Raw genomic sequence first — 25,113 nt, 5'->3', positions numbered from 1 at the left:
GATGGCTGGTCACCCTGGTGGGTGCTGAGCACCCCTCTTCTTCCCCCTGGTGCTCCAGCCCCAGAGCACCCACAGAGTCGGCGCCTCTGCCCAGATTAGGATCAGCGGCCTCGGGGCAGGTCTGGAGTCACCCCCTGAGCGTGGGGCCGGCCAGAGTCCCGCGGAGCCGCCAACCGGGAGCTGCCTGAGCCGAGCGCTGCCGGGCTGGACCCCGAACCTCCGACTGCCCCCCCGGTCAGCCCCCCCCGGAGCCGGCGCCCCACAACCCCCCCCCCGCGCCCCACAACCCCTCCCGGAGCCAGGCGCCCCACAACCCCCCCCACAACCCCTCCCGGAGCCGGCGCCCCACAACCCCCCCCCCCCGAGTCGGCCCCCCTCGCCCCCCAAACCCCTGCCCCAGGGACGGGGAGAGGGAGCCACCGGGGGCGGGGCCTCGGGGCGCCCCCAGCCCCCCCCACTGGGGGTCAGACACCGGCTGCGGCCGTGTCAGAAAGGGGGTCGGGGCTCCGCGGCCCCCGGGAGAGGCGCCACGCGCCGGGCTGGCCCCGGACCCTTCTCCCAGCGGCCAGGGCGGGGCCGGCTACGGTCCACCCGGTCTTTCGGCGTCAGAACTCCCTGCTCAAAGCGGAAGTCGCGGACACAGGAAGTGAGGGCTGCTCTCAGGACGCCATTAGGAGAAGGTCAGAAGCCCCCAAGGGGCGGGCGGAGGGTGACGTGGGCGGAGCGTGTCCATCTCCCGTCCTCAGCCACGTGTCGCCCGCGCGCCACAAGCAGCCCGGCCCCGCCCCCGGTGCGCGTCTGCGCCCCCGACCCCTCCCCCAACGTCTCCCACAGTCACCCCGCGCCAGCCATTGGCCCCGACACCCCTCCAGCCCCCGGCGGGCCCCCCCAGCCCCGCCCTGCATCCGGGGGATCCCTCAGACCCCGCTCCCCAAACTCCCCACAGCTCACCCCAACCCTTTTCCTCATCCCTCGGCCCCCAGCGTCCCCCGAAATGTGCTGCCGCCCCCAGCTCCTCCCCCGTCCTCAGCACCCCGCCCCATGGACTCCCACCCCTCTCCCCACTGCTGGCCCCCCTTTCCCGTCCCCCCTCCCCCGTCCACCCCCAGCGTGCCAGGTTCCTCATCGCCCGTCTCGGCTACCCCCCAACCTGCCGGGTTCCCCTTTTCAGCCACCGTGGGGCCCTCAAACATGCCCCCACCCGTCCCCTCTGGGGTCTCTAAATCCCCTATTCCCACAGTGCACCTTGGTAACCCTTCCCTCCTCTACCTCGAATCCCCCCATTCCCTTCCCTTGGGTCCGCCTGGACACCTCAACCCCACAGTCCGCCCCCCACATATGTCCTGGTCACTCATTCACACGCTGAGCTAGTCCTTCAGGGGCCCCCACAGCCCACCAAACTTCTCCATCCATTAGCCCCGTGGCCGGGAAGGGGGGGGCAAGCTCCCAATGTGGCTGGGCTGGGTGTGAGTGTGAATCTTTTCCTGTCTGGTGTGTGCTGGGCTCACAAAGACTCTTTGCTCCCTCGGGGTGGGGTGTGGTTTTTGGCCGAAGGTGACACTGTTTGGGAGCCCTGTGGATGCGACGGGGTGTCTGCAATGGGGCGTGTGTGATCCCACGGTGCCCCTTCCCCTCTGCCTGCAGAGCTGAGGACAGAGGAGCAGAGCAGGAGCTCTGGGAAGGAGAAGAGCAAGATGAAGATGGCGTCTAAGACGAGGCCAGGTGACTTCTGTGGAGGGAGACATGCTGGACAATGCCAAGGATTGGGGAGACACCCAGGTGTGAAGCCAGGGCGCAAAGAGAGCTGGGGGAGGGTGTCTGTGTCTGTAACACTTCCCTGTCCTCTCTCACAGATGGAGTCCAAGAGGGATAGGAAGGAGAGAACGAGCGCCCCAGTACCCAAGAATAATAAGGTGCATCCTAGCTTGGCCCGGGGCTCTGCGGGGTTAAGACCAGTGGAAGGGACAAGAGTCTCCTGTGCAGAGTGACGATTTTGGGTGCAGGTGCACTGGGGTGCTTCTAATTGTAGCTCCGAGAACATCATGGGAAGGGGGTTCAGGATAGAGCCCTGGGGTGTGGGAGATGCGAAAAGAAGAGTCCCGCCATCACGGCAGAGTGTGACGATAACTTTTGTTTTTCCTTCTTGCGTTGTGTTTGGCACCACGGGAAAAGAAGTGTGTAAGTGTATGTGTGTATGTTGGAGGGTGAGAGGGGCGGGGACAGAGTCCGTCCTGGTGGAGAGATGGAAAGCGAGCGAGAGCGCAAGCACTGTTAATGCCAGGCAAGACCTGTTGAGCTGGGAGTGGAGCAGCTGTCTCTGTCTGTGAGAGGAGTGCTTGGTTTGGGGACTGCTCATCTCTCTTGGTGGGAGTGGTGTGTCCAAGCCCAGCAGGAGGTTGGATCCAGGAGGGTGACTCCAGATGCTGAGTTACTTTAATTTCTCCTATTCCCCCTCTCTCTGTCTTGTCTTCTGTGTTGGACAACGCACCTTCTCTCTCTCTTTGTTGTGCCTCCTACTGCAGGCCATGGGCAGGAGAAGTGCGCATTGATCCCCACAGGCGTGGTCTCGAGAGCCTGCACCATCTAGCAGGAGGGAAGAGAATCATAGCGGGTCCTGGAGGCGACAGTGGGGGAGGTGGGGTGACTGGCCACGCAGCCCATTGCCTCTGTCTCTTTTCATCGCGTGGGGCTGCTCTAGAGCATGTGGGAGACGGAGGGAGGCCGAGCTCTCGCGCACCAGTAGAGCTGTGGACAGGGCTGCCTCGCTCATCGGTTATTTCCTGCGCTTGCAGATGCGTCGCCCAGGAGCCCCAGGCAGAGGAGAAGCTGGAAGAAGTGGAGCTGAGCAGGCTGGACATCCCGGTAAGCAGAGATGAACAGTCCTGAGCTTTCTGCCTTTCCCAGCACTGGGTGTGAGTCAGCGGTGACGGCACTCTCTTCCTCAGCTCTTCCCAGGTTAGTTTTCTTCAGAGGCCGTGAGCTGCGCGTGGTATTAAGGGCAGGGGAAGAGACAATCGTCTCCTGTGCAGAGTGACTCCTTTGGGTGCAGGTGCAGAGGGGGGATTTCTAATTGTATCTGTGATGGCATAATGGGAGGAGGGTTGAAGCCAGAGCCCTGGGGTACGGGAGGAGCGAGAAGAGGAGCCTCGCCACCATTGCTTTTTCTTTCCCTCTTGTGTTGTGTTTAATACCAAGGGGAAAGAAGTCATGAGGACGGAGTCCAGCCCCGAGGTGAGATGGAAAGTGAGCGAGAGCAGTGACAGCGTGAATCCTGTTGATGCCAGGCAAGACCTGTCTAGCTGGGAGCGAAGCAGCTGTCACTGTGAGTGAGGTAAGTGTCTGGTTTGGGGAGGGCTCTGGTCACAGCCCCCCTGGCTCCAAGCAGGGACTTCCCGTTAGCTGGGTGTGGGTTTTCTGACTAGCTGTGGCTTCAAGGGAGATGATGTTGCCATTTGCGGGGGCTGATCATCTCTCTGGCCAGGAGTGGGGTGTGCTCCCTAGCAGAAGGTTGGATCCCTGAGGGTGACTCCCTGTTCATCTGCCCTACTGGGAAGGATGCGTACTGCCTGCCAGGTTACGGGGGTTGCTCTTCCCGCTCCCTATCTTCTTAGAGAGTCTGGGGAGACTTCATTGGTGTAACTGGGTCACAGCGTGAGTGGCCAGTCATGCCTTTTGGGCTCTGGGGTCTGAGACGGAGAGGGGTGGCTCGCTCTCTTTGGGCGACTTTGGGCACAGGAGAAGTGGGGCTGGGATTAGAGATGCCAAGAACCCCCCTAATCACTCTCTAGTTCCATTACTACATCAGCCAAAAGCCTCGCTCAGGGTCCACGCCCACTACTGGGTTTCTGATTAACCTTTGGTGTGCCCGGTGCCAACATATTTGTGCGCACCCCATGGGGGCAATGGAGCATGGCGCGGGGGGGGGGGGCGGGGTCTGTCCTCAGAGCGAGGGGTCAGTCAGGGGCAATATGGCACGGCAGGGGCAGCCCCGCTCCACCCAGAACGATGGCACTATTTACGAACCAGCAGTTGCCAGATGCACAATGGCCCACCCAGCCCTGTGCTGCCGGTGGGCCCATGCTGTGCCACACAGCCCCCCTGCCCAACACTTGAACATCCCCCCTCCAATTCCCTATGGCCAAAGCCCCCCCAGACCCGCTCTGCCCAGCGCGCCCCCTCCCCAGACCCTGCGAAATATGCACAGCGCCCAGCACAACACCACAACTGTCCAGCACCTCCAACAGAACCCCCACTCCCTAGTGCCCCAACACACACGTTCCCTGCCCCCTCACAGCCCAGCATCCCCCGGCTCCAGGCCCCCTAGTGACCCACTCCCCCAAGCCCTGCCTCCTGGCCCCACTCACTGGCCCTGCTGGGAGGTGACTGTGTCAGCCGGGCTGAACCGCCAGAGCTGGACCTGGGGCGGGGAATCGCTCTGGCCCCTCGGAAGTGGTGCAATCAGCCAGTCCAGGGCCTGCCCCTGCCGGGCTCCATCAGGACCCTTTGCCTGGAGGGGCCCAGCCAAGCCCCTCCCCCCGCACTGCCCTCCCCCAACCAGCCGAGACTGGACAGGCTTCTGCATCAGTCCCAGGCAGCTCAGCTCCGGGGAGACAGGTGGGGCCCGACAGGCCTGCAGCTGGAGGTGCACTGGGATCATGCCAGGGGACAGAAAGAAGCTGGCAGGGGGGCCACGGGGTGGAGAGGAGCCCTTGGCCGTCCACGGAGCAGGCTGAGAGGAGTAAATGGTGGTCGGGGGTGGGGACCAGTGGGGTCTCGGGATGCAGTGCATGCGGAGCAGGCCAGGGCCCCTTCTGAGCATGGGCCCGGCTCCATGGAGCCTCTGGTGGTCTTGTTAACCTGGCACTGCCCATGCTTTGAAGGGGCCGTGGCCCAGCCCCTTCCACTTCCCATGTGCCCTCAGGTCCCCCTGCCCGCTGGCTCGTCTCCCCTCCCCCCGTCCACTGCTCGCTCCTCTCAGCTGGCCAGGCCCGGGGCTCCTCTCCTCCCCCTTCCCCCCTACCCCCCGGCCACTGCTGGCTCCTCTCCGCCGCGGGTGGTGGAAGCTCTACGGCGAAGGCTCTTTTATCGGGCACTAGCTCTCTTAGCTCAGGGCATGGGGCTCCCACTGGTGTCTCTAGACTTCGTCCTCTGCCCCGTCTCTCCGAACTCCCCAAGTCTTGTGGAAACGAGCCTGCTCCTCTCGCAGGTGGCTGACAAAGGAGGCTCCGGCCCGGTGAGGCTCTGGCATTGTGCAGAGCACGGTGCAGCAGGGAGTTAACACTAGGGCCGTAGTTCTTCCTTCCCAGAAACAGGATGTACGTGTGGAAAATGGGGCAGCTCCCCCAGCCCCCCCAGGGCAGCGCAAGGTCAGTGTTTGTCAACAGGGAGCAGCAGGAACTCCTACCCCTGCATGGGCTGGGATGGATACCTGGCTGTCCTGGGCCCCTAGAGGTGTGAGAGCAAAGTGAAGGTTTGTTTGTGGATTTTCCCCTTCGGGGAACCGAAGGAGCTTTTTCTCTGAGAGCTGCATGGGAGGAAGTGAAGGCTCAACCCTGAGCTGGAGGCTGGCAGCGATATTCTGTTCAGGGCTGGTGGAGGGAAGCTCCCTGCAGTGAGGCTTAGAGGCTCTCTGCTAAAATCTGGCCTGGAAGGTGTTAGTGTTGTGATATTTGTTCAGTGCTGATTGATTGGCTGTAGGAGCTCTGTTGGAAAGAGTGCCACCCTGTCATAAAAATAAAGGGAAGGGTAAACCCCTTTAAAATCCCTCCTGGCCAGAGGAAAAATCCTCTCATCTGTAAAGGGTTAAGAAGCTAAAGGTAACCTCGCTGGCACCTGACCAAAATGACCAATGAGGAGACAAGAGACTTTCAAAAGCTGGGAGGAGGGAGAGAAACAAAGGGTCTGTGTCTGTCTGTGTGATGCTTTTGCCAGGGATAGACCAGGAATGGAGTCTTAGAACTTTTAGTAAGTAATCTAGCTAGGTATGTGTTAGATTATGATTTCTTTAAATGGCTGAGAAAAGAACTGTGCTGAATAGAATGACTATTCCTGACTGTGTGTCTTTTTTGTAACTTAAGGTTTTGCCTAGAGGGATTCTCTATGTTTTGAATCTAATTACCCTGTAAGGTATCTACCATCCTGATTTTACAGAGGTGATTCCTTTATTTCTATTAAAAGTCTTCTTCTAAGAAAACTGAATGCTTTTTCATTGTTCTCAGATCCAAGGGTTTGGGTCTGTGGTCACCTATGCAAATTGGTGAGGATTTTTACCAAAGCTTCCCCAGGAAGTGGGGTGCAAGAGTTGGGAGGATTTTGGGGGGAAAGACGTGTCCAAACTACGTTTCCCAGTAAACCCAGTTAGAGTTTGGTGGTGGCGGTGGAGATCCAGGGTCAAAGGATAAAATTAATTTGTACCTTGGGGAAGTTTTAACCTAAGCTGGTGAAAGTAAGCTTAGGAGGTTTTCATGCAGGTCCCCACATCTGTACCCTAGAGTTCAGAGTGGGGGAGGAACCTTGACACACCCCCAGCTCTCAGTTCTGCTGACTTTGCAGGTGGACGCTGCCTTTTGGGTCCTAGTGCCTGTCGGGCTCCCCGTCTGCGTGCTGGAAGGAGCCATCCTGTTCTCTGTACAGCAGTGAGTGAGTGTGCTGGGGCAGGGCGGGGTGGGGAGAGCAGGGGGAAATAAGCCGTAGGGAAGGAAGGGGGTGGGATGAGGAGGGCTGGGGCAATAGGGAAGGAGCACGGGGTGGGGAAGAGAAGGGGATAGAGGAAGTGGGGGCAGGGGGAAGCGGGGGCCCGGCATGCAGCATCCCCTTGGCAGCAGCTGAGGCTCCCCATTAAGCAGGCCCATCAAACCCTCACTCTGACAAGCCCCCACCTCCCCTGCACCTGGACCAACCTGATAAGCCCCCCGGACACCCACCCCACGGAGCCCCAGCCTGCTGCACTTGGACCCACACTCCAATGAGCCCTACCTCCCCTGCACCCGGACCCGTCCTGCGCTGAGCTCCCCACACCTACACACTTCCTGCTGAGCCCCAACCACCTTCACTTGGAGCCCTCTGCAGCGTCCCACTGCGCCTGCACCTGGAGCCCCCCAACAAGCCCCTGTGCATCCAGATCCCGCAGTGAGCCGCCTGCACCCCGACTGCTCCACACAGAGCCCTCTTACCCCCCTGGATCCCCTCACACTGAGCCCCTCCACACTTCGATCCTGCCAGGCTGAGCCTGTCTGCCCACACCTGGCGCAGGGGCAGTGGCCAAGAGTGTTTCTGGGGCAGGTTTATCCCTTACGCTGTGTCAGGGTCGGGTGCAGCCTCACGGCCGAGTCCCTATCCCGGGAGGGGAGGGGGAAGGCTGCAGGGTGATCTCCCACCTCCATGCAGCCAGTGGCCTCTGCTCCCCCCTGCCAGGCCGGAGCTTCCACATTCATTTATTGACAAATAACATTTGCAGAATTTTCAAATAGTGCACAGAATTTTTAATTTTTTGGTGCTGAATTTCCTCAGGAATATGGGGTGCTGGGCAGTTGTGGGGGGGCTGTGAGAGGGGCAGTGGGGAGTGTTGGGCACAGGGATCTGTGAGCCAGATCTCTGGGTGAGGGGGCACTGGGCATGGGAGTTGCTGGGTATAATAGGGTGGGGAGCAATGGGCAGGGGGGTGGTATGGCAGAGCACGCTGGCAGCGCAGGGCTGGGTGGGCCAGTATGTGTCTGGTGGCTGCGGGTTTGCAAACAGAGCCCCTGTGTGGGGCTGTGCAGACCGGAGCTGTGTCTCCCTCCCCGCACCTCCCTGTGCCTTACCCCTGGCCAGCCCCTGGCTCTGGTGATCAACCCCCCCTTGTGCCATACCCCATTCCCCCATGGGGACCCACATATATGTTTGGTGCTGGGCTCACAGAAGGTTAATCGGGCCCTGTCCAAACCTCCTTGTGCTGGGCACTGCACGGACACCCAGAGGGCCAGCAGGATGCATGAGGAGATAGATGAGTGTGTGAGGCAGATGGGTGAAGGGCTGTATGTTGCATACAGTGGGGGTGGATGGGGGGCTTTAGGGTTGGATGGACAGCGGGACAGGTGGAGAGCTGCAGGGACGGGTGGTGACGTCACGGGCCAGAGGTGTGATGGGTTCAGCTCATGGCCGCTGGCCCTGTCATCTCCTGCCCCCATCTGCCCTGGACTCTGCCCCGTCTCTTGCAGGCAGCACTCAGCAGAGTCAGGCCCTGTAGCGTTACACTGGTGCCTCCATCCCGTGCGTACACCTGTGCACAGGGTGCTGCTGGAGAGCTCAGGCCTGGACAAGCCAGCGGGCTCACGGCTGCTGAACCAGCTCCTCCAAAGACTGCCCCAGATCTCCCCCTCCTTGGGCAGCAAGACCCTGGCTGGAGGGGCTCCTTGTCCCTCCTTGCACCCAAAGCAGCCTGCTCGGCAGAGAGACTGAGGTCACCTGTCTCCACCCAGCCTCTTGCTGGAGCTGCTCCAGCCCCAAATTGCTGGTATCCCAGCCTGGCTGTAGTTGGTGTGATGTCCTGGCGGAGTCAGTTCTTTCTCCCTGATAGATTATGATTTTCCCCTCTGCAGTTAGTTGGTCTTTCTCTGCTTCCCCAGAGCCCCTCCCCAGAGTCTGTCATTGCTTCCCCTAAAAGCTGCTTCCCCTTTGGGTGTCTGTGTTCTGGGGTCTCTGCTGTCATCGGGGACACTGCTCTGGCTATGGGCAGGTGCTCAGCAAGGTGAGGATTATAACTCAGAGCTTTCTTCATCAGAAATTTAAATAAAATTAGCCTTTGCCTCATTCCTTAAAGTGCAGAGTAACACACAGGCACACGCCTGCTCACCAGGGATAAGTGTGGGTCGGTGTAAGGGTGCAGGGCCCCCTGGTGCCCAGGTGAGGCAGTGCATGGTGAATATCGCTCCTGTTGGGGCACTGATCGCTGCTGGCCAGGTGGGATAGTGCCCTATGTGTATCTCCCCCCCAGCACTGTGATAGTGACCCCTGCTGGCCAGGCACGGGAGTGCCCTGTAGGTGCCTTCTTGTTGGAGCAGTGACTCCTGGTGGCCAGGTGTGGCAATGCCTGGCATGTATCCCTCCTCTCATTGCTGCAGCGACCTCTGGTGATCACTGAGGGCAACTGCCTATGTGACCCCACCACTACCATTGTGACCAGCCTGCAGAGTAAAAGTGCGGCCGAATTACCGCTGCCGCGGAAAGACGAGGGCCGCCCTGACGGCACCCGGAATGCCCCCTTTCCCAGTGCCGCCACAGCACCTGCTTGGAACGCTGGTGCCTGGAGCCGGCCCTGCTGGGCTGGAATTGAGGGGGAGTCGGGGGCAGCAAAGCAATGGCTCTTCCCCGGGGGCTGTCTGCAGGGGTTGGTCCCTACCCACTTCCGGAGCCATCAGCCCTGTAGGAGCAGGCAAGCGGTGGGAGTTCCAACCTTCCCAGGTGCAGTGGGGCTCGGGCTTCGGGCTTCTGCCCTGGAATGGGGGGGGGGGGGGGGACTCAGGCAAGATCCATGGAACGTGGGCTGGGGCGGGGGGGGAGTCTTTAACTCATGCAGTTATCGATATATGTGTGACCTCAAATATTACCAATCTGCCCCCCCTCACCAAAAAACCCCCCAAACCCAACCAACCATCTCCCCAACAGACTCTCCATCGGGAAAGCATTCATCCCTCACACTGATGAAAAGACTCACAGTAGAAAGACGATCAGCTTTTAAAACAATCCTCCTGCAAGACAAAGAAACTCACATCTTTAGACTCAGAAAACACTCCCAAGAAACGTTAATAACATGTTGTCATGAAGAAATCAAAGGGACGGGGGACGGGGTCTGAGGCACCGGAAGTGGCTGCGGCAGCCCTCTCCCGGCTGCCCTCCCCCCTGGACCTGGGGCGACGGTCTGGTTCCGACACGGGGGAGCCGGAGCGGAGTGGGGGGTGGCTGTGGACAGAAGGCCGGGCCTGGCCTTTGGGGGCGGGGGAAGGGGTGTGCTCCATGTGTAATTCTGGGGGGTGGGGCTGAAGGGACACCCCAGGGGGGTATGATGAGGGAGGAACTGCGGGAGGGGAGACTGGCAGTTAAGGGGGGCTGCAGTGAAGGGGAGTATGTGGTAGCAGTTGGGGGGCTGAGGCTATTTGTGGTGGGGGGATCGGGGAGCCTGACTAAGTGGGATGCGGAGGCTGTGGTGTGGGGGGGTCACAGAATTGTCTGGTGGGCTTTGGGGGAGGACTCCATAGCTAGCGGGGCCCAGAGTGCCCCAGCCAGTTTCTAGGTTCTGGGGGGTCAAGGTCTGGGATCCAGTGGCTCCTGTGAGGTGCCCCAGGGCTATGGTGACTGGCAGGGGGCTGGACAGCAGCACCACGGTCCTTGAGGAGGGGCTGGGAATGAGGACACTGAAGGCTATGGTGGGGGAGGGGAGCCCGGACAGCACCATGGCCATTGCAAGGGAGGTTTGGGACGGGGGGCATTGGAGAGTGTGAGGGGGTTGTTGCTTAGGGAGATGCTGTGGGTGTGCGGTTGCCAAGAGGGACCCCCCACCTTCCACAGCCATTGCTGGGGAGCTTGTGGGGGGACCACAGGGAGCAGGTTTGTGCTGAGGTGCTTGGAGCCAGAAGGGGCTGGGGCTGTAGGGATTGGAGCAAGGCAGGTGGGGGCAGTGTGGTGGGGAGGGCACCAGCCATTGGGGGAGGAGGGACCTGGAGGGAGCTGGGTCCGTAGGGAGGGGGGTAAAGGAGTGTGGAGGTTGTAGCAAGTGTGGGCCAGGGGTTCCTTTGGTCAGTAGCGGGGACTGGGGGTGCGTGTGAGACTTGTGCCATCCCCACTGAGAAGCTGACAGGAGGGGACATATAAGAGAGGTAGGGAGGCAGAAGCATCTGCCCCAGGGGAGGTAGCAGAGAGTTTGGGTGGGGTGGGGGAGCAGCCTGGAGGTGAGGTTGGCTCTGGTGCAAAGTAGTGTGTTGGGAGGAAGAGAACGCACGTGTAAACACTGATTGAAATTACACAAGTGCCACTTTATCCTGCAGCCAACCCTAGGGGCCTCAGTGACAAGAAAAGGATTTACGAGTAGGAAAGTGAGATTGAAACGACAAAGGTTAGCAGGGGGATGCTGAGCGTAAGACCTGAAATGTATCCGTGTGGTTCCCAGGATCAAATCTCAAGAAATGCTCTTACAGTCGACGACCAAAGCGCACCCAGCTAAAGCTCTGGGCAGCCCTTCACAAGCTGTTCTAAAAAATACTTAAACAGAAACGCTAGACTGGAGCCTGCCCCCGATCAGAGCAGGAGCCCCAGCGCACCTCTGCTCATTGACCCCCCCCCTCCCCCCAGCCCTCGCAGGACAATTTAACTGTCACAGCAGCAGCCGCGTTGAGTTTGCTGTGGCCATAAGTTCAACTAAAGCAAAAATGTGTTTGGGAATCACGGGACTGGATGATAACGGCCTAGTGGCGTTAAAATCCCTGGCTGATTTAATGCCTTTGACCCCTCTCAGAAGAAGCTGCTCACAGGGTAAGAGGCTCTTGTGACACTTGAAAACATGCAGCAGTTCTACTGCTGGAAGGGCAGGGGCAGAGGAGAGGCCCAGCAACCTGCCCCAGGATTTGGCATTTCCTCAGGATTATGGGACCTTCCCTGAACACTGTTAGATGCATTAATTGATTTTATTGGGGGAGGGGGGCACTGTTAGACAGTCATTTACAATTTTTCTCTTTATAGACTTAAGCAACCAAATAAAATATTGTAAACTGCAGAATTCTGTAGCTCTGGTCCCTGTTGCTGCTGCCCCATTCTGTAGCCCGTGGTTCCATTTTACTCCTTTCTTGCTGTCTCCATTGGATTGGTCTGTAGGATGAGCTCATGGGCAATACGGAGCCAACTGGGCTTGCCTGAAGAACAAGTGGAGCTCTGCAAGGTATCTGCAACCCTAGCTCCCCTCCCAGGGACTACAGCTGGCCAGGACAGCCCATTAACTGCATTGGAGGCTTGCTCCTCCTGCGTATTTCCTCTCCAGGTAGCTTTTCTTGCAAGCAGGGTACCAATGTCATGCAATGAGTGACATCTGGTCTGTGCTGCCTCTGCCCTCATCATTCTGCCGCAATGCTGTCAGTGCAATATTGTAACTGCTCACGCTGTGGCCACTGTGAAATTGCTATGACTGAAGGGCAGACAGAGGAAAAATCCATTGGAGAACTGCTCATCTAGGCACTTCTTCAATTCAGGTAATTATGGATCTAAATCCCCATGACTGCTCTGGAAGTCTCAGCCTCCGTATTGCCACCACGTGATTTTATCATGGGTCTCATGGTATTTGGGGTTTCCAAGAGCCCAGCTCCTGGCGTCCAATGGCTAGATGAGAACTTTGGCTTTCATTTAAGAAAAATAAAGTTAAGTTTCTAGCCCTAGTGGATGCAGAGAATTGAAAATGTGACCTCATTCAACCCGAAAGTCTCAGGAATCAAACAGCAAAGAGTGCCCCTTACATAAAGGGGGACCCTGGGGAAGAGCAGACCCCCAGCCCAGCATTAAAACACAAGACTATTTCTATAGAAGGCTCAGTGGGGTGAGGTGAATCAACTTTCTGGTCTAGACAGGTTCTCATAACATGCTCAGTAGCTTTCCTGCCTTTTGTCTCTTCTCACACAGCCCAGTTCTCTTCACCCCAAGCCCCATTTCTGCTGGGTGGAGTGATAGTGATCCTTGCTCTTCTCCCCTCATTCCCTCCACCGATCCCCAATGTCTCCCCTCACTCCCCGGAGTGTTTCTAGGGCCTATCAGATCAAACCCCAGGAGTTTGGCTTTGACACCCAAACAAACCCAGGACTTTGGCATCTAAAATCTGGAGGCCTGTTTGTGATGGGGTGTACCTGGCCCCTTGTGGCCTCCTCCTGGTGGCCCTGCAGTCCTACTCCCTGACCCAGGAAGGAGCAGCAGAGGGGGCTCCTCTAGGCTTGCCTAGAGAAGCCTCATGGAAGCAGCCAATCAGAGCCCAGCAGCCTCCTATAAAAAGGAGCTGCAGGACCTCAGCTGCTCAGTTCCTTGCTGGGGTGGAGGAGCAAAGAAGGGTGCTCAGCTCTGGCCAAAAGGCATTTGATAGGCTGCACAAGCTAAACTGGGGAGTGAGAGGAACTGAAACCATTACGAGGTAGAGGTGGGGAGAGGCCCAGGGAATGTAGCAGGAATTAATGAAAGGAAGCAGTAGGCGCTTGCTGTTGACAAGATCCCTGGGCTGGAATCTGGAGCTGTGAGTGGGTTCCCCCAGTGATGAAGTGGCCTGAGCCCTGGGCAGGGGACAAGACTCCTCTAGAAACCTGAGCAAAGGGCTGGATTTAAAGGGCCCTGAGATGGGGCTGAAGACCATGGTGAGGACAGGCAGGCAGCTGGCTAAGCTCTTTGCTACCCGGGAAGGGGTTCATTTTTGACTGTGAGACCTGGCTGGAGGTGTGAGTCACTGCAGACATGCCTTGTGAGGTCAGCAACATACAGGGGGCACCAGGAGTGGGGGAAAGATTGCAGTACCACACCCAACTACTAGCAGGCACTCAAGAGACAAATACCACTCTGTTCCACTGTGGATAAGTGCTGAAATCATCATTGGGCCAGAGAACGTGAAGGACTCTGTAGTCCAGTGGTCAGGGCATCCACCTGGGAGGAGACCCTGGGTCTAGTCTGCCTGCTCCAATCACTCTTTCATTATTTATCCACAGGAGAACAGCTTCAACAGGAGAAACGGAGGGAGCCCCAGATCAGAATATCCCAGTGGTTAGAGCACCTCCTGAGACCTGGGATACTCCTGTTCAAATCCTCTCTTTCCCTCTGGCAGACAGGAAAGAACTGAATCTGGGTCTCCCAGGTCCCAGCCGAGTGCTCTGAGCACAGAGCTAAACAGTGTGAAGTGGGGACCACACCATCCTGCAGAGTTGTTGCAAGTTTGTTACCTCGCTTCTGTTCATAGTTCTGGTCATATTCAAGGGTTTATCTAGACACTGAGCTACTCATCACTAATGCTACATCGACACTAGAAGATGCTCTAAGCTCCTCCCATCAGCTTAATTGCCCCACTCGCCGTGAGAGGCGTAGCTCTGTCAGCGGGAGAAGCTCTCCTGCCGACACAGCGCTCTCCTCAACAGCGCTTCGATCGGGATCACTTACGTTGCTCGGGGGGTGGATTATTCACCCCCCTGAGCGCCGTAAGTTATACCGAAGTCAGTTCTAGTGTAGACAAGGTCTAAGATACCAGAGCAGCTGCTGCTGCTATTTCAACAGGAAGAGAAGGAGGAGGCTGCAGGATGGTGAAGGAGAGAAAATCAACACTGCAGGAGCAGGAGAAGGTAAAGACCAGGAGAATCCAGAAGCCAAGTCACCAGAGAGGCACAGGGAACCTCTCTGCAACCTCCCCAAAACTCTCATTTGAAGAGGGGTGTGGACTGTGGAATATGAAGCTTTCTCCCAAAAAACATAAAGAAATAGCTTTGAGCTCTGATGCGCTATGTAAGGTCAGTTCTTTGATGGGGTTAGTGAGGGGTTCGATGCCATTTAACTAATCCACTTTCAAGTCACACCTTCTACTAATCAAAATTAATTTTGCTGAGTGACCCCCTGTTGGCAAGCCCTGAATTCTCCGCGCTGACCCGTCCCTTCAAGGCCCTGGGTTTATGGTACAGGAAGGGCTTGATCACTTTTTATAGTGGGGGAGCTGAAAGCCGGCTAGTTGGACCCCCGTGTGTTCACAAGCAGTGTGAAAAAGCACAATTCCCGCTCACACTACTCAGGGACAGCACAGCTCCGGGGTTCTCAAGGATCACACAATAATGCTAGCTTCAGAGGCGTGCGCACAAGGTGGGCCCAGGCACACCCGAATCAGGGTCGCCCCAAGCGCAAAAAAAAAGGGGGGGGGCGGCCGGACTGCTGGAGATGGGGGGCGGGGGAGTCTGGGGTAGGGGGGCCCTGGCCCAGCCACTCTTCTCTGCCTCTGCTCTCTCCTGGGGGGGAGAAGCTTGGTGGGGCTGTGCCCCGGGCTCGGTCCTGCTGCTCCGAGTTTGCCGGCAGCCAAGTTCCCGCCTCGCCCTGCAGCTGGCTGCGGACTCGCCCCACCTCCGCCCCCTGCCCCCGGTCCGCGGTGTGCCGGGCAGAGAGAGGGGGACGTGGAGAAGAGGCAGGGACAGGGCCTTGAGGAAGGGGGTGGAATCGGGGTATACCCCCTCCAGCCCCCTCCTGTGAACGGCTCAGGGCAGGGGGCTGGGAGCACCCCCACGACTCCAGCGCACCTCCCCAGCCCTGACCCCTGCAGCCCTCTCCCACACACGCAGCCCTCTGCCCTGACTCCTGCACGCCCCAGCCCTGACTCCTGCACCCCCCTCACACACCCAGTCCTGACTCCTGCACCCCCCTCACACACACCCAGTCCCCAGTTCTGACTCCTGCACCCCCCTCACACACACCCAGTCCCCAGTTCTGACTCCTGCACCCCCCACACATCCCCACCCCCACCCTGAGCACCAAACTGGAGCTCTTGCACCCTCCCCCCCACATACCAACCTGCACCCCTCGCACCCAATGGGAGCTGCCCCAGGTAAGCGCTCCACACCCCCAACCTCCTGCCCCAACCCTGAGCCCCCTCCCTCATTCTACCTCCTGTTCAGACCCTGCATCCCAACCCCCAGCCTTCTCCTTCACACCCAGCCCTGTGCTCAGTGCGCCCCCACCCTCAGCTCAGTGCAGAGTGAGATGAAGAGAATAGGCTAGAACCAGGGCTAAGGTATGTAACCACCCTATGTGGGTAGGAGTGGGGGAGAGCCTGTTTACCCCCTTCCCAGCCCTGCTGTGCTTGCAGTTTACCCCCAGCCCCTCTCTTGCTCCAAGGACCAACCCTAGCTCCTGCCCCACTGTGCTTTTGCCCTCAGACCCTGCCTTGCTCCAGTCAACAGGGACTAGTCCTCCCCTCATCCCCCGCTGTGCTCATCTTGCCCCTGTCCCCTGCCTCACTCCAGCTGGGGACCAATCCTTCCCCCCGCCCCCATGCCCAACTTTGAGGGTGGATAAAAATCAATGACTTTTTTTTAAAAAATCAAATAATCTGTTTTTTTTATTTAAATTGGATTTTTGAGGAAAAAATATCTAAAGATTGTTTTAATTAAGGTACATCAGAGATGCTTAGTTTTGCAGTTCTCAAACTGTGGATTTGTGTCTCCAGAGGTAACGTGCTTGTTAACAGCAAAACTGTTTTAAATAAATAAATAATATAGAGAGGTGAGAAGTAACAGACCTCAACTCTATTGTCCCTCTGCAAATATGTGGACACAGGGTCAACCCCTTACCTCTCTTTAAAAGTGAAAAGTTTCAAAAAGTTCAATGAATAGAAGATTGTTGGGGGCAGAATAGATCTGGACAAGGAAAAGAAGTCTGGAGATAAATGTGAGAAGTGAGGGACATATGCTTTTTGTTAAACTATTATGTTTGCTGTTGAAGAAAAATATCCAGAATACTTCACGTGGTTGTTTTAGTTAAATAAAGCAATTTAAATATCTGTCTGGGGATGTTCTCTTCCTAATACAGCCTGCCAAGAAAATCCTCCAAATATTAATGATTAACCTGTTGAATTGGAGAGAGCTCACCTCCCAATAACTTCATAAAGATCTGCGTCAGTTACCTTTGGTAAATGAAATAACCAAACACTCATTCATTTTGTGACATAGCTGTAAAACTCATCTGAAAAGTTTTCAAAATAAATCACGGTTTAAAAATGTATAGTGTTTCCCTTCTAAAAGTGAAACCTACATCGAACTCTGAGTTGTGAAGAATATGTATTGAGGTTATAACAACCAACAAGAATGCACTTTTATGTAGAAAACCATGATTAAATGGAGTCTTCCTGACAAGTGATTTAAATCAAATCCACCCTGCCCGCTGTGCACTTGCCCCGGCCTCTTCATTCCCCAGGGGGGCCCACAAATATGTTTGGTGCCAGGCCCACAAAAAGTCAATCTGGCCCTGTTCCTAGAAGGAACCCTCATTGAGTGGGGCGATCCTCAGGGAGTAGCTCCAACCTCCAGCCTGTCTGGCCAGTGGCAGGACATGAGCACGGCAAGGGAGTGGGGTGGCAGTGACATTACACAGGCCTTTTGCAGGAGCTCAGCCGATTGGTCAAAGGTGGTGGGGAGGTGGTGACCTCACAGACAGATGCTGACATCAGCCAGGCAGGATGGGGAGGGGCCAGGGAAGTCTTCTTCTCGAGGTCTCTCTGTGAGGACTGAGAGGGGATCAGGGTCACGTCCGTGAGCGCCAGGAGGAACCTCTGTCGACTTTTCTCCTTTCCTTTCATCGATTTGACGAGAAAACAGATGTCCCTGTTGAGAAGGTAAGAGCCTGCTCAGGGCTGAAACCTCTTCAGTCGGATCCGTCTGGTGACAGTTGAATTCTAGGCGTGGAAAACACAAGCTTAAGGAGGCAGAATTTTATTCCGCACCTAGAATTTTGTCCCTTAGAATCACTGGGGACATGAGGGTTTGTCTGTTTTATTTCACCTTTTCCTCCTTCCCTCCCTCCTTTCTCTTCTTCTCTTGCATCTTTTGTCCTTTCTCCTCTTCCCCTCCCAACACCAGGAGGGGTGTGTGTGTGACGGGAGAGTGCTCTGCAGCTCATGTCGTGGGAGATCCGCCCAAAAATGTGGGGCTGAAATAGTGCTCGGGCAGTGATCCCCACCAGTGACCTGGGCCATCCTTTGGGCTCTCTGGTGAGAACTCTCAGCCTCCAGTCCTCAGCCTCTACCCTGATTGGCTGAGCAGGGGGTTATTGACAGGGAGGAGACTCAGGTCTTTGTTGTTCTCTTTTAAGACCAAGTAAGTTAGTAAGTCACAACCAGTCATATAGTTGACGAATTTTGCTGCTTCTCTGCATTAATTGCCTCTGAGCAGTTCATGATTCTCTTGAACATTCCAGTTCTCCTCAAATACTTGCTGAATAATTCCTGTGCACTCTTGTTGGTCTGGAGCTCATTTGAGAGCACTTTATTCAGGTCATTGAGTGTGTGAAATTGAAGATCCGATGGTTAGTTTGAAAATCAGGGCACTTGGGTCCTATTCCCAACTCTGCCACTCACTGGCTGTATGACCTAAGACAAGTCAATTCTCCTTTCTCAGTCTTAACTTCTCCCTCTTCCAAGTAGGGATAATAACGGTCCACTCCTACCTACCTCACGGTGGGTGGAGGATGCGGATCCATTGGAGAGTGTCACTAGGAGTAGTGCGTAATATGAGGTGTCCTATCACGTTTACTCAGATCAGATTATGACATAATAGAATAGCTGAAATAGTCTATTTTATTTGTATTTTCTTATCTAATTTTTGAGATCTAAGTATCTCCTCTTTGTGTGTGTAACCCTTCTGCCCATCAGAGTTGGCAGCAACAAGGACCTGGTTCAATATCTAGGGGATTCATTCCAATAACACAATGCAAACCGGCTCGAGCCCCCACCCAGTGACCTGGGACAAATATATACCACCCCCCGCTGGGCGCCTCCAAGAGGCAATACTTCCCCTCTCACAAGCACAGAGTCTGAGTGTAGCAAAAGCAAGGAAATTGGAATAATGTTTTGCTAAGGGCAGGAATGGGAACAGGGACACAGGTGTAAGGCTCTGTGGTGTCAGAGCTGGGAAGGAGGATACTAAGGAAGGAAACTGGAATCATGCTTGCTGGAAGTTCACCCCAATAAACATCGAATTGTTTGCACCTTTGGACTTCGGGTATTGTTGCTCTCTGTTCATGCGAGAAGGACCAGGGAAGTGAGTGGGTGAAGGAATAAGCCCCCTAACAGCATTATGTTGGGGAAACACCACCAACAGGATTCGTAACACAACCCATGAGCAAAAACCCACCCCAAGCAAATTGGGGCATGCTCTTTCCCTTTGGTTCTTGAGTCCAGCAACCCCAAATCACCCAAAGTCCTAAAAGTCCAATGACCCAAAAGTCTCTTTCCCTGGTCAGGGCAGCCCCAGAGTTCGAAAGTTTATCTGCAGTGCTTTACCTCCCAACCTGGGTGGAGATGGGGCGAGGGGGAAGAGAGGTAAGGGGCATCTTACGTGATCTGAAGCTGACCACCCCACAGCTCCATAGGTCTTCGCTCCGCTCCGCCAGCTGCCCCACAAACTGCTTTGCTCGGCTCGGCTCAGCTCCGCTGCCCACAAGCAGCTCCCGCCGTCCCACAAACTGCTCCACCAGGCGGTCCACGAACTGCTCCACTCCACGTCCCACAAGCAGCTCCCGCAGTCCCACGAACTGCTCCACTAGCCTGTCCACAAGGCACTCCAGCCGTCCCACAAACTGCTCCACAATATATCTTCAGGCTCCCCCACTACTTAACACAACGCTCAGGGATGTCAGCTCTTAGTCAGTTCAGCTCTTTGGTGTATTCAGCTTGTAGTAGGGGAGCCTCAGTGCTGGTGCACTATTAGCCCAAAATGAGCTCAGCAGCCTGTAACTAGACTCCTAATGGAATCAAAATTAGCTCTGATATTCCACAGTGGAGAGAGGAGGAAGTGAAATTAGCATGTATGGCCCTCACCCAGGGGCCCATGCCACCAAATATTAATACTTGTCCCCAACCTCTCTCAATTCACAGAGTTTTGGAACCCATGACCCTTGCCTAGCGAGTGCTACTTAGTGGATGGTGAATCCCTCCATCATAACAAAAGGCCAAGTACAGTTCCCAGCACAGTTCCCATAATCAGAGTAATAGCAAGTTATTCTTCCTGTCCCAATAACAGAGACACTGGGGATCCCACAGCAGCCAAAGTGATCATTTGGGCAGCTATGGCCTCATTCTAGGCGGGGTGGGTGTGCCTATGCAAATGAGATCAGCCCCTGAAGTTCTTTTCCACAACTTGCCACACCTCACCACCAGATGTCAGGGTGGAGCTCATCCTGACACTGCTTACATGTGCCATGAGACAATTTAACACACTGTGACGAAGAGGAGATGCTTTTGTTTGGCAACAAAATCTTTTTGCAAAGAACTCTCATCCCACTTGTTATGATTTCCAGGAACAAACTGGTTTAGTCTGAATGGGATTTTCTGACAGAAACGGTTTCAATGAAATTTCCCACCATCTCGATTCCTGGGCTCTATCCCTGCCTCTTGGGGGTTTGTTGTCCGTTAGGAGTCAGGACTGGTGGCTTCTCTTTCTGGCTCTGCCACCGCCTTGCTGTGTAGGCCCTTGGGTAGGTCACTTCCCTTCTCTGTACCTCAAGCTCCTCCCCAGCTATTCAATGAGAACAGGGACAATTCTCCAACTCTGGGCAGTCATGATCCTGAGTGAGATAAAGGGCGTTAAAGCCCTCTGGGAAGGAGAAAGGGGAGTTTTACGGTGTTTAGCACCAAGGAATTCTAAAGTTTGCTAAAATGTCTAGTCTGTGGAAACAAGAAATGGTCAGGGCCAAATTTTTTAACCACTGCCTTTTTTAAAGCCCATTCAGGGATGTGAGTCCCTGCCTTTTAGGTACCTGGGGTTCTTTGCCAGCAGGAGAGAAGAGGTTCCTGCCTCTAGTTTTGTGGCCTTAACGAACCAGGTGCTGTGCCCCAGTTCTCGTCTGAGGTCCCTGAAAAAGAACATCTTCCCGTCCAGTCACAAGACAGGACCTATCTTTAAAAGGGGAACAAAGAGAACCCTGGGACTTACAGACTAGCTAGCTTCACTTCCATAGCTGGAAAGATCCTGGAATACATTCTTAAACAATCAGTTTGTCAGCACCTTCTGGATAATTCGGTTCTTAGGACTAGTGAGCATAGATTTGTCAAGAACACATCATTCCAAACCAATCCTATTTCCTTCTTTAGTAGGGTTACGGGCCTACTGGAGGTGGGTAAAGAGTAGATGTGATCGATCGTGGTGTTACTAAGGCTTTTGACACAGTCCCATAGGACATTCTCACAAGCAAACTAGGGAAATGTGGTCTAGATGCAATTAGTGTAATGTGGGTGCAGAGCTGGTTGAAAGCCCATCCTCCAAGAGCCCTTCTCCATGTTTGGCTGTCCAACGGAGAGGGTGCACCTAGTGGGTCTGGCAGGGATCAGTCCGGGGTCTGGTACGATTCAATATTTTCATTAATGGTTTGGAAAATGGAGTGGAAAGTATGCTTCTAAAATATGCAAATGACACCAAGCACTTTGGAGCACAGGACTGGAATTCAAAAAGCCCTTAGGAAATTGGAGACTTGGTCTTCTTGAGCCAAACTCCATGACTGGGCCCCTCTCTATGGACTGGGCTGAAGTGAAACCCCAGAGCCGAACACTCCTCCTCCCGGGCAGTGCGCTCTGACCTTCAATAGGCAGATGCTGCTTGGCACTGTCAGAGCAGCTTTTGCTGGGGGATTCTCCCAGCACTGTCCAGTCGTGGAAAGTATTCAATCCCCATTTGACTGCTGGGGACAGAGCCATAGAGGGGGAGCAACTTGCCCAAAGTCCCACAGGAAAAGGAAAACAACCACCAATGGAAGCAATAGGAAACCCAGCAATGGAACTCAGGAGTCCTGGCTCCCAATCCCTGGTCCAGTCACTCCAGCAGAGCACACTCCCTCTCAAAGGCAGGGGGAGCGGACACGAGGGCCTGGTTGTAATTGCCAGCTGTGGGAGGGAGTGTGCAGCAGTGGTTAGTGAAGGGGCCTGGAAATAAGGACTGCTGGGTACCATCCCAGGCTCTGACTGAGCCAATAGCTTCCCCTCCCCAGGCCTGTTTCTCATCAGTCGGGTTGGGGTCGCAGTCCCTACAGCCCAGGGGGGCTGGGAGGCTCCAGGAAGGTGTGTAAAGTGCTGGGATGTCAGGATCCGGGAGGCTCTGTCACCTCCACACTAGCACGGTGTACTGCACCCCCTGCTGCAGGCCAAGTCTCTCTGTCCCTTGGCAATAAGACAGACTCTTGTTTTCACAGCCAGTCGATGGCCCAGTGTCATCACCCTGCCTGCTGGCTGGGCAGGGTAACTCCTCAGGTCACCACCACCCTCTCCAGCCTGCCTCAGGCTTGGAGAGTGAGGAGATGGGTGAGGGACGACACTGAACATCCTCCATCCATCGCTCCATCACCAGAGCAAGTGAGTGGCATTAGGGTTCCTCTGTGGCATTCCCTGTCTGTCTGGGGAGAGGCAGAAAGAGGGGGAGAGAATCTCTCCCAAAGGAGATTGGATTTGCAAACAGCCCCCAGGAGTCCCTGGCTCTCAGACCAGGGAGGGAATTCTCCAGAGCCATCTCCAGTGTGTTTGGAAAGGTCCCAGCAATGGGGCTCCCAGCCCTTCCCTTGTGGGAGACTGTTCCCCAGGCTGAGGTCTCTGAGCTGGGCCTGACACTGTGAGCTGCTGAGCATGGAAATCAGTGGGGGGAAACAACGAGACCCTGACCTTGCTATGCCGAGGGAAGTGTGGAATGGTTTGAAGTGGGCAATGGTTTCCCAGGAGAAGTCCGGACTCCTGGGTTCTGTTCCTGCTCTAGCCTGGGTGGGAGCAGAGGGGGGAGATGGGAGTGTGGCCTGTGATGGCAGGAGGGAGCTGCTTGTCCAAAGTACCTGATGGTCTTTGTGACTGACCCTAGTGCTCGAGAGGAGGAGACCCCAGTTATTGCAGCACCAGGGATGACGAGGGGGAAAGTTGGGAGCAGACCATGCAATGAACTTCTGCCAGTGTGTGTAGCTTGCACTCCCTGTACCCCTTTGGGGAGAGGGGGGGAAAGGAGCTGCTCTGGCTGGGGCAGGGATGGGGAGGGACCAAAAAGGCTGGTTAGTGAGAGGCTGTCTTGAGCCCAGACTCACGACTGCTCCCCGCTCGGGTCCAGGGTGGCCCGGCTCCTGAGGGTGTTCAGGAAGAAGGCTCTGCAGGTGGCCCCAGAGCCTGAGGGAAGCAGCTGCCACCTTCCCCAGGAGCAGAGCGGCCCCTCTGTCTCCGCTGGCGGGGAACGAGCTCCCGGCCGGGCCAGGAGGTGGAAGTGCCCAGCCTTCTGGCAGAGGAAACCTGCTCCCGGCGCAGATGCTGAGGTGGGAGAGGCAGTGGCCAGGCCAAAATGGAGCTGGCCCAGGATGCGGATGGGCAGGCAGGACCCAGCCCAGGAGCGGAGCCGGGCAGGGTGGGTCTGGGGCTTGTTGTGTGGGCAGCATCGGCCCCAGGAGCCCAACCCTGATTTCCAGCACGAGGCATCGCCCTGCCCGGTCACTGAGGACCTTCCAGCCTCCCCAGGGCAGGAGGTGGAGGATCCCTGTCCCAGCACCAGCAGCTCGGCCCGCTCCCCATGGGACAGCAGCAGCGCCTGGGACTCGAGCAGCAGCCAGGCCAATGGACGCTTCTGCTTTGTTCCAGGTGAGGAGCCAGGCTGGGTGAAGAGGGGGCTGTGAACACTCTGGGCCCTGGCCCTTGACCAACGCTATGAAGGGCAGGTCCCCAGCCCAGATGTCTGGTCTGAGCCACGTGAACCCCACTGACACAAGATGCTGCCACTTGGGTCCATGGTGCTCCATTGGGCGGGGTGGGGGGGGAGGCACCTCCCAGGGAGCCCAAGACAGTGGTTGGGGGGGGGGTCTCTTTGCTATGGAGTCTAGAAGGAGTTGGGGGCTGAAGGCATCATTGAGAAGGGGGAGTGTGGTCAGGGAGGTCCCTGGCTAACTGGCTCTCTCCTGCCTAACCCCACACCTGGTGGGCGCAGGATGAGGCCCAGCAGCTCGCGTTCCTGCATGCCATCTACCCCACGTGTCTCGCTGCACACAAGAGAGGGCAGGACACACTGGAGCCGAACTGCTGCAAGGTGGCTGTGGTGGAGAGGATTGTGGTGAGCGAGACACGGCGCCCGGCAGCTTGAGCCAGCTGGGGGATGGTTGGTGCTGGAGGGGCAGCTGAGGGCAGGGATTGCTGGGGTGAAGATAGGGGAGAAGAGACGGGAGAAATAGTGGGCAGGAATTGGAGGAGTGGGAGGCAGGTGGGGGGATCCTGCTGGCTGGGTGGGGTGCTGGCTGTGTAATCTTCTCATTGGAAAGTGTCAGTGAGGCCCGAATCTCACACACTCCTTTGTCTCCTTTGGGTTTCACAGGAGCTCATTGAGGAGCTTCCTGATGACTCTCCACCCGGCGCCATCCTGGCCAATTGCCTGATTGCTGTGGGCAACCTCAGGTACCGAGACTCTCTTGCCCAGTTCCCCTCACCCCAGTGCTGCTCAGGTCCATGGCTGGGAGTCACTGTCCCTCCCACTCCCAGGTCACCTCCAGAGGGTGAGTCCTCTGGCAGAGGTGACGGGAAGGTTCACACACTCCTGGCTGGGCTGTTCTTTTCATTCCAGTAACATTGCAATGGCTTTTGGGAGAGGCTGACTCCCAGGATCAGCTATAGGAGGGACAGCAGGGTCCAGGGAACAGGCGCTATTCCTGCCCTGCCACTGTCTGTCTGGGAAACCTTGGCCTTATCATTCCCTGGCTTGGTGCCTCAGTTTCCATTCTCGCCAGCCTCTGCTTATTTCCCTGCAGTTTCACGTCCGTGTTGGTGCCAGTCCCACCCCTGCACTGCACAGTCTAATACCGGCTCCTCTCTCTCTTGCCAGCACCATGACACCCGCCCTGGAGCCAGAGCTGGAGACCCACCTCCTTCGTGCTGCCCTTCATGCCATGTTCACCCTAAGCATGGAGAAGGACCCCACCCAAGTCCAGGTAGATCATGCTAAAGTCATGGCTTGAAGAGCTAGTTGTCATCCTGCCACGAATCCTTGCTAATTGCCTGCAGTGGGATGTGAATGAGAGAGGCCAGGATATGTGTCTGGGGGTCTCACCACTGCTTCCCACAGTCCCCTCTTCCTATCCTGTGGCAGGTGTAGCCCCTGTTTCCCTAACTCTGACCCATGACTCTCCCTTGCTTTGCAGGATCTGCATAGGGTCTTGCCAGACATCCTGGATGCCATGCTGGGGAATCTGCTGGCAGAGTCCCCAGGCACCAACAGGCTCCACTACATCTTGGAGGTGAGTGTGATGAGAGGAGTGGGGGCAATTTTACCTTCACTCTTAGATCCATTTTCCAGGCTGTCCTCCTAGCTGGGCCCGCAGTGGGCCATCCTTGGTCAGGACAGTTAGTGCAATGCAGTGTCAGGCCCTTCCTCCTGGAAGGAC

At 56.3% G+C, this 25,113-nt stretch overlaps 1 protein-coding gene across 1 annotated transcript; it reads left to right on the top strand.

Annotated features, from left to right (window-relative positions):
• The first annotated feature begins 1,448 nt into the window (after positions 1-1,448).
• Positions 1,449-24,687, top strand: LOC119564016. Its single transcript, XM_043533851.1, has 6 exons — positions 1,449-1,722; positions 1,854-2,955; positions 21,916-22,075; positions 23,670-23,792; positions 24,051-24,228; positions 24,581-24,687. Exons 2-6 carry the CDS (start codon positions 2,873-2,875, stop codon positions 24,685-24,687), a joined length of 651 nt encoding a protein of 216 aa, XP_043389786.1. The 5' UTR covers positions 1,449-1,722; positions 1,854-2,872.
• The last annotated feature ends 426 nt before the right edge of the window (positions 24,688-25,113 follow it).

The sequence above is a fragment of the Chelonia mydas genome, chromosome 22 (assembly GCF_015237465.2).
Source record: "Chelonia mydas isolate rCheMyd1 chromosome 22, rCheMyd1.pri.v2, whole genome shotgun sequence".
Lineage (NCBI taxonomy): Eukaryota > Metazoa > Chordata > Testudines > Cheloniidae > Chelonia > Chelonia mydas.
Note: the sequence above shows the minus strand (reverse complement) of the source record. Positions and strands in the feature narration are given on the sequence as shown.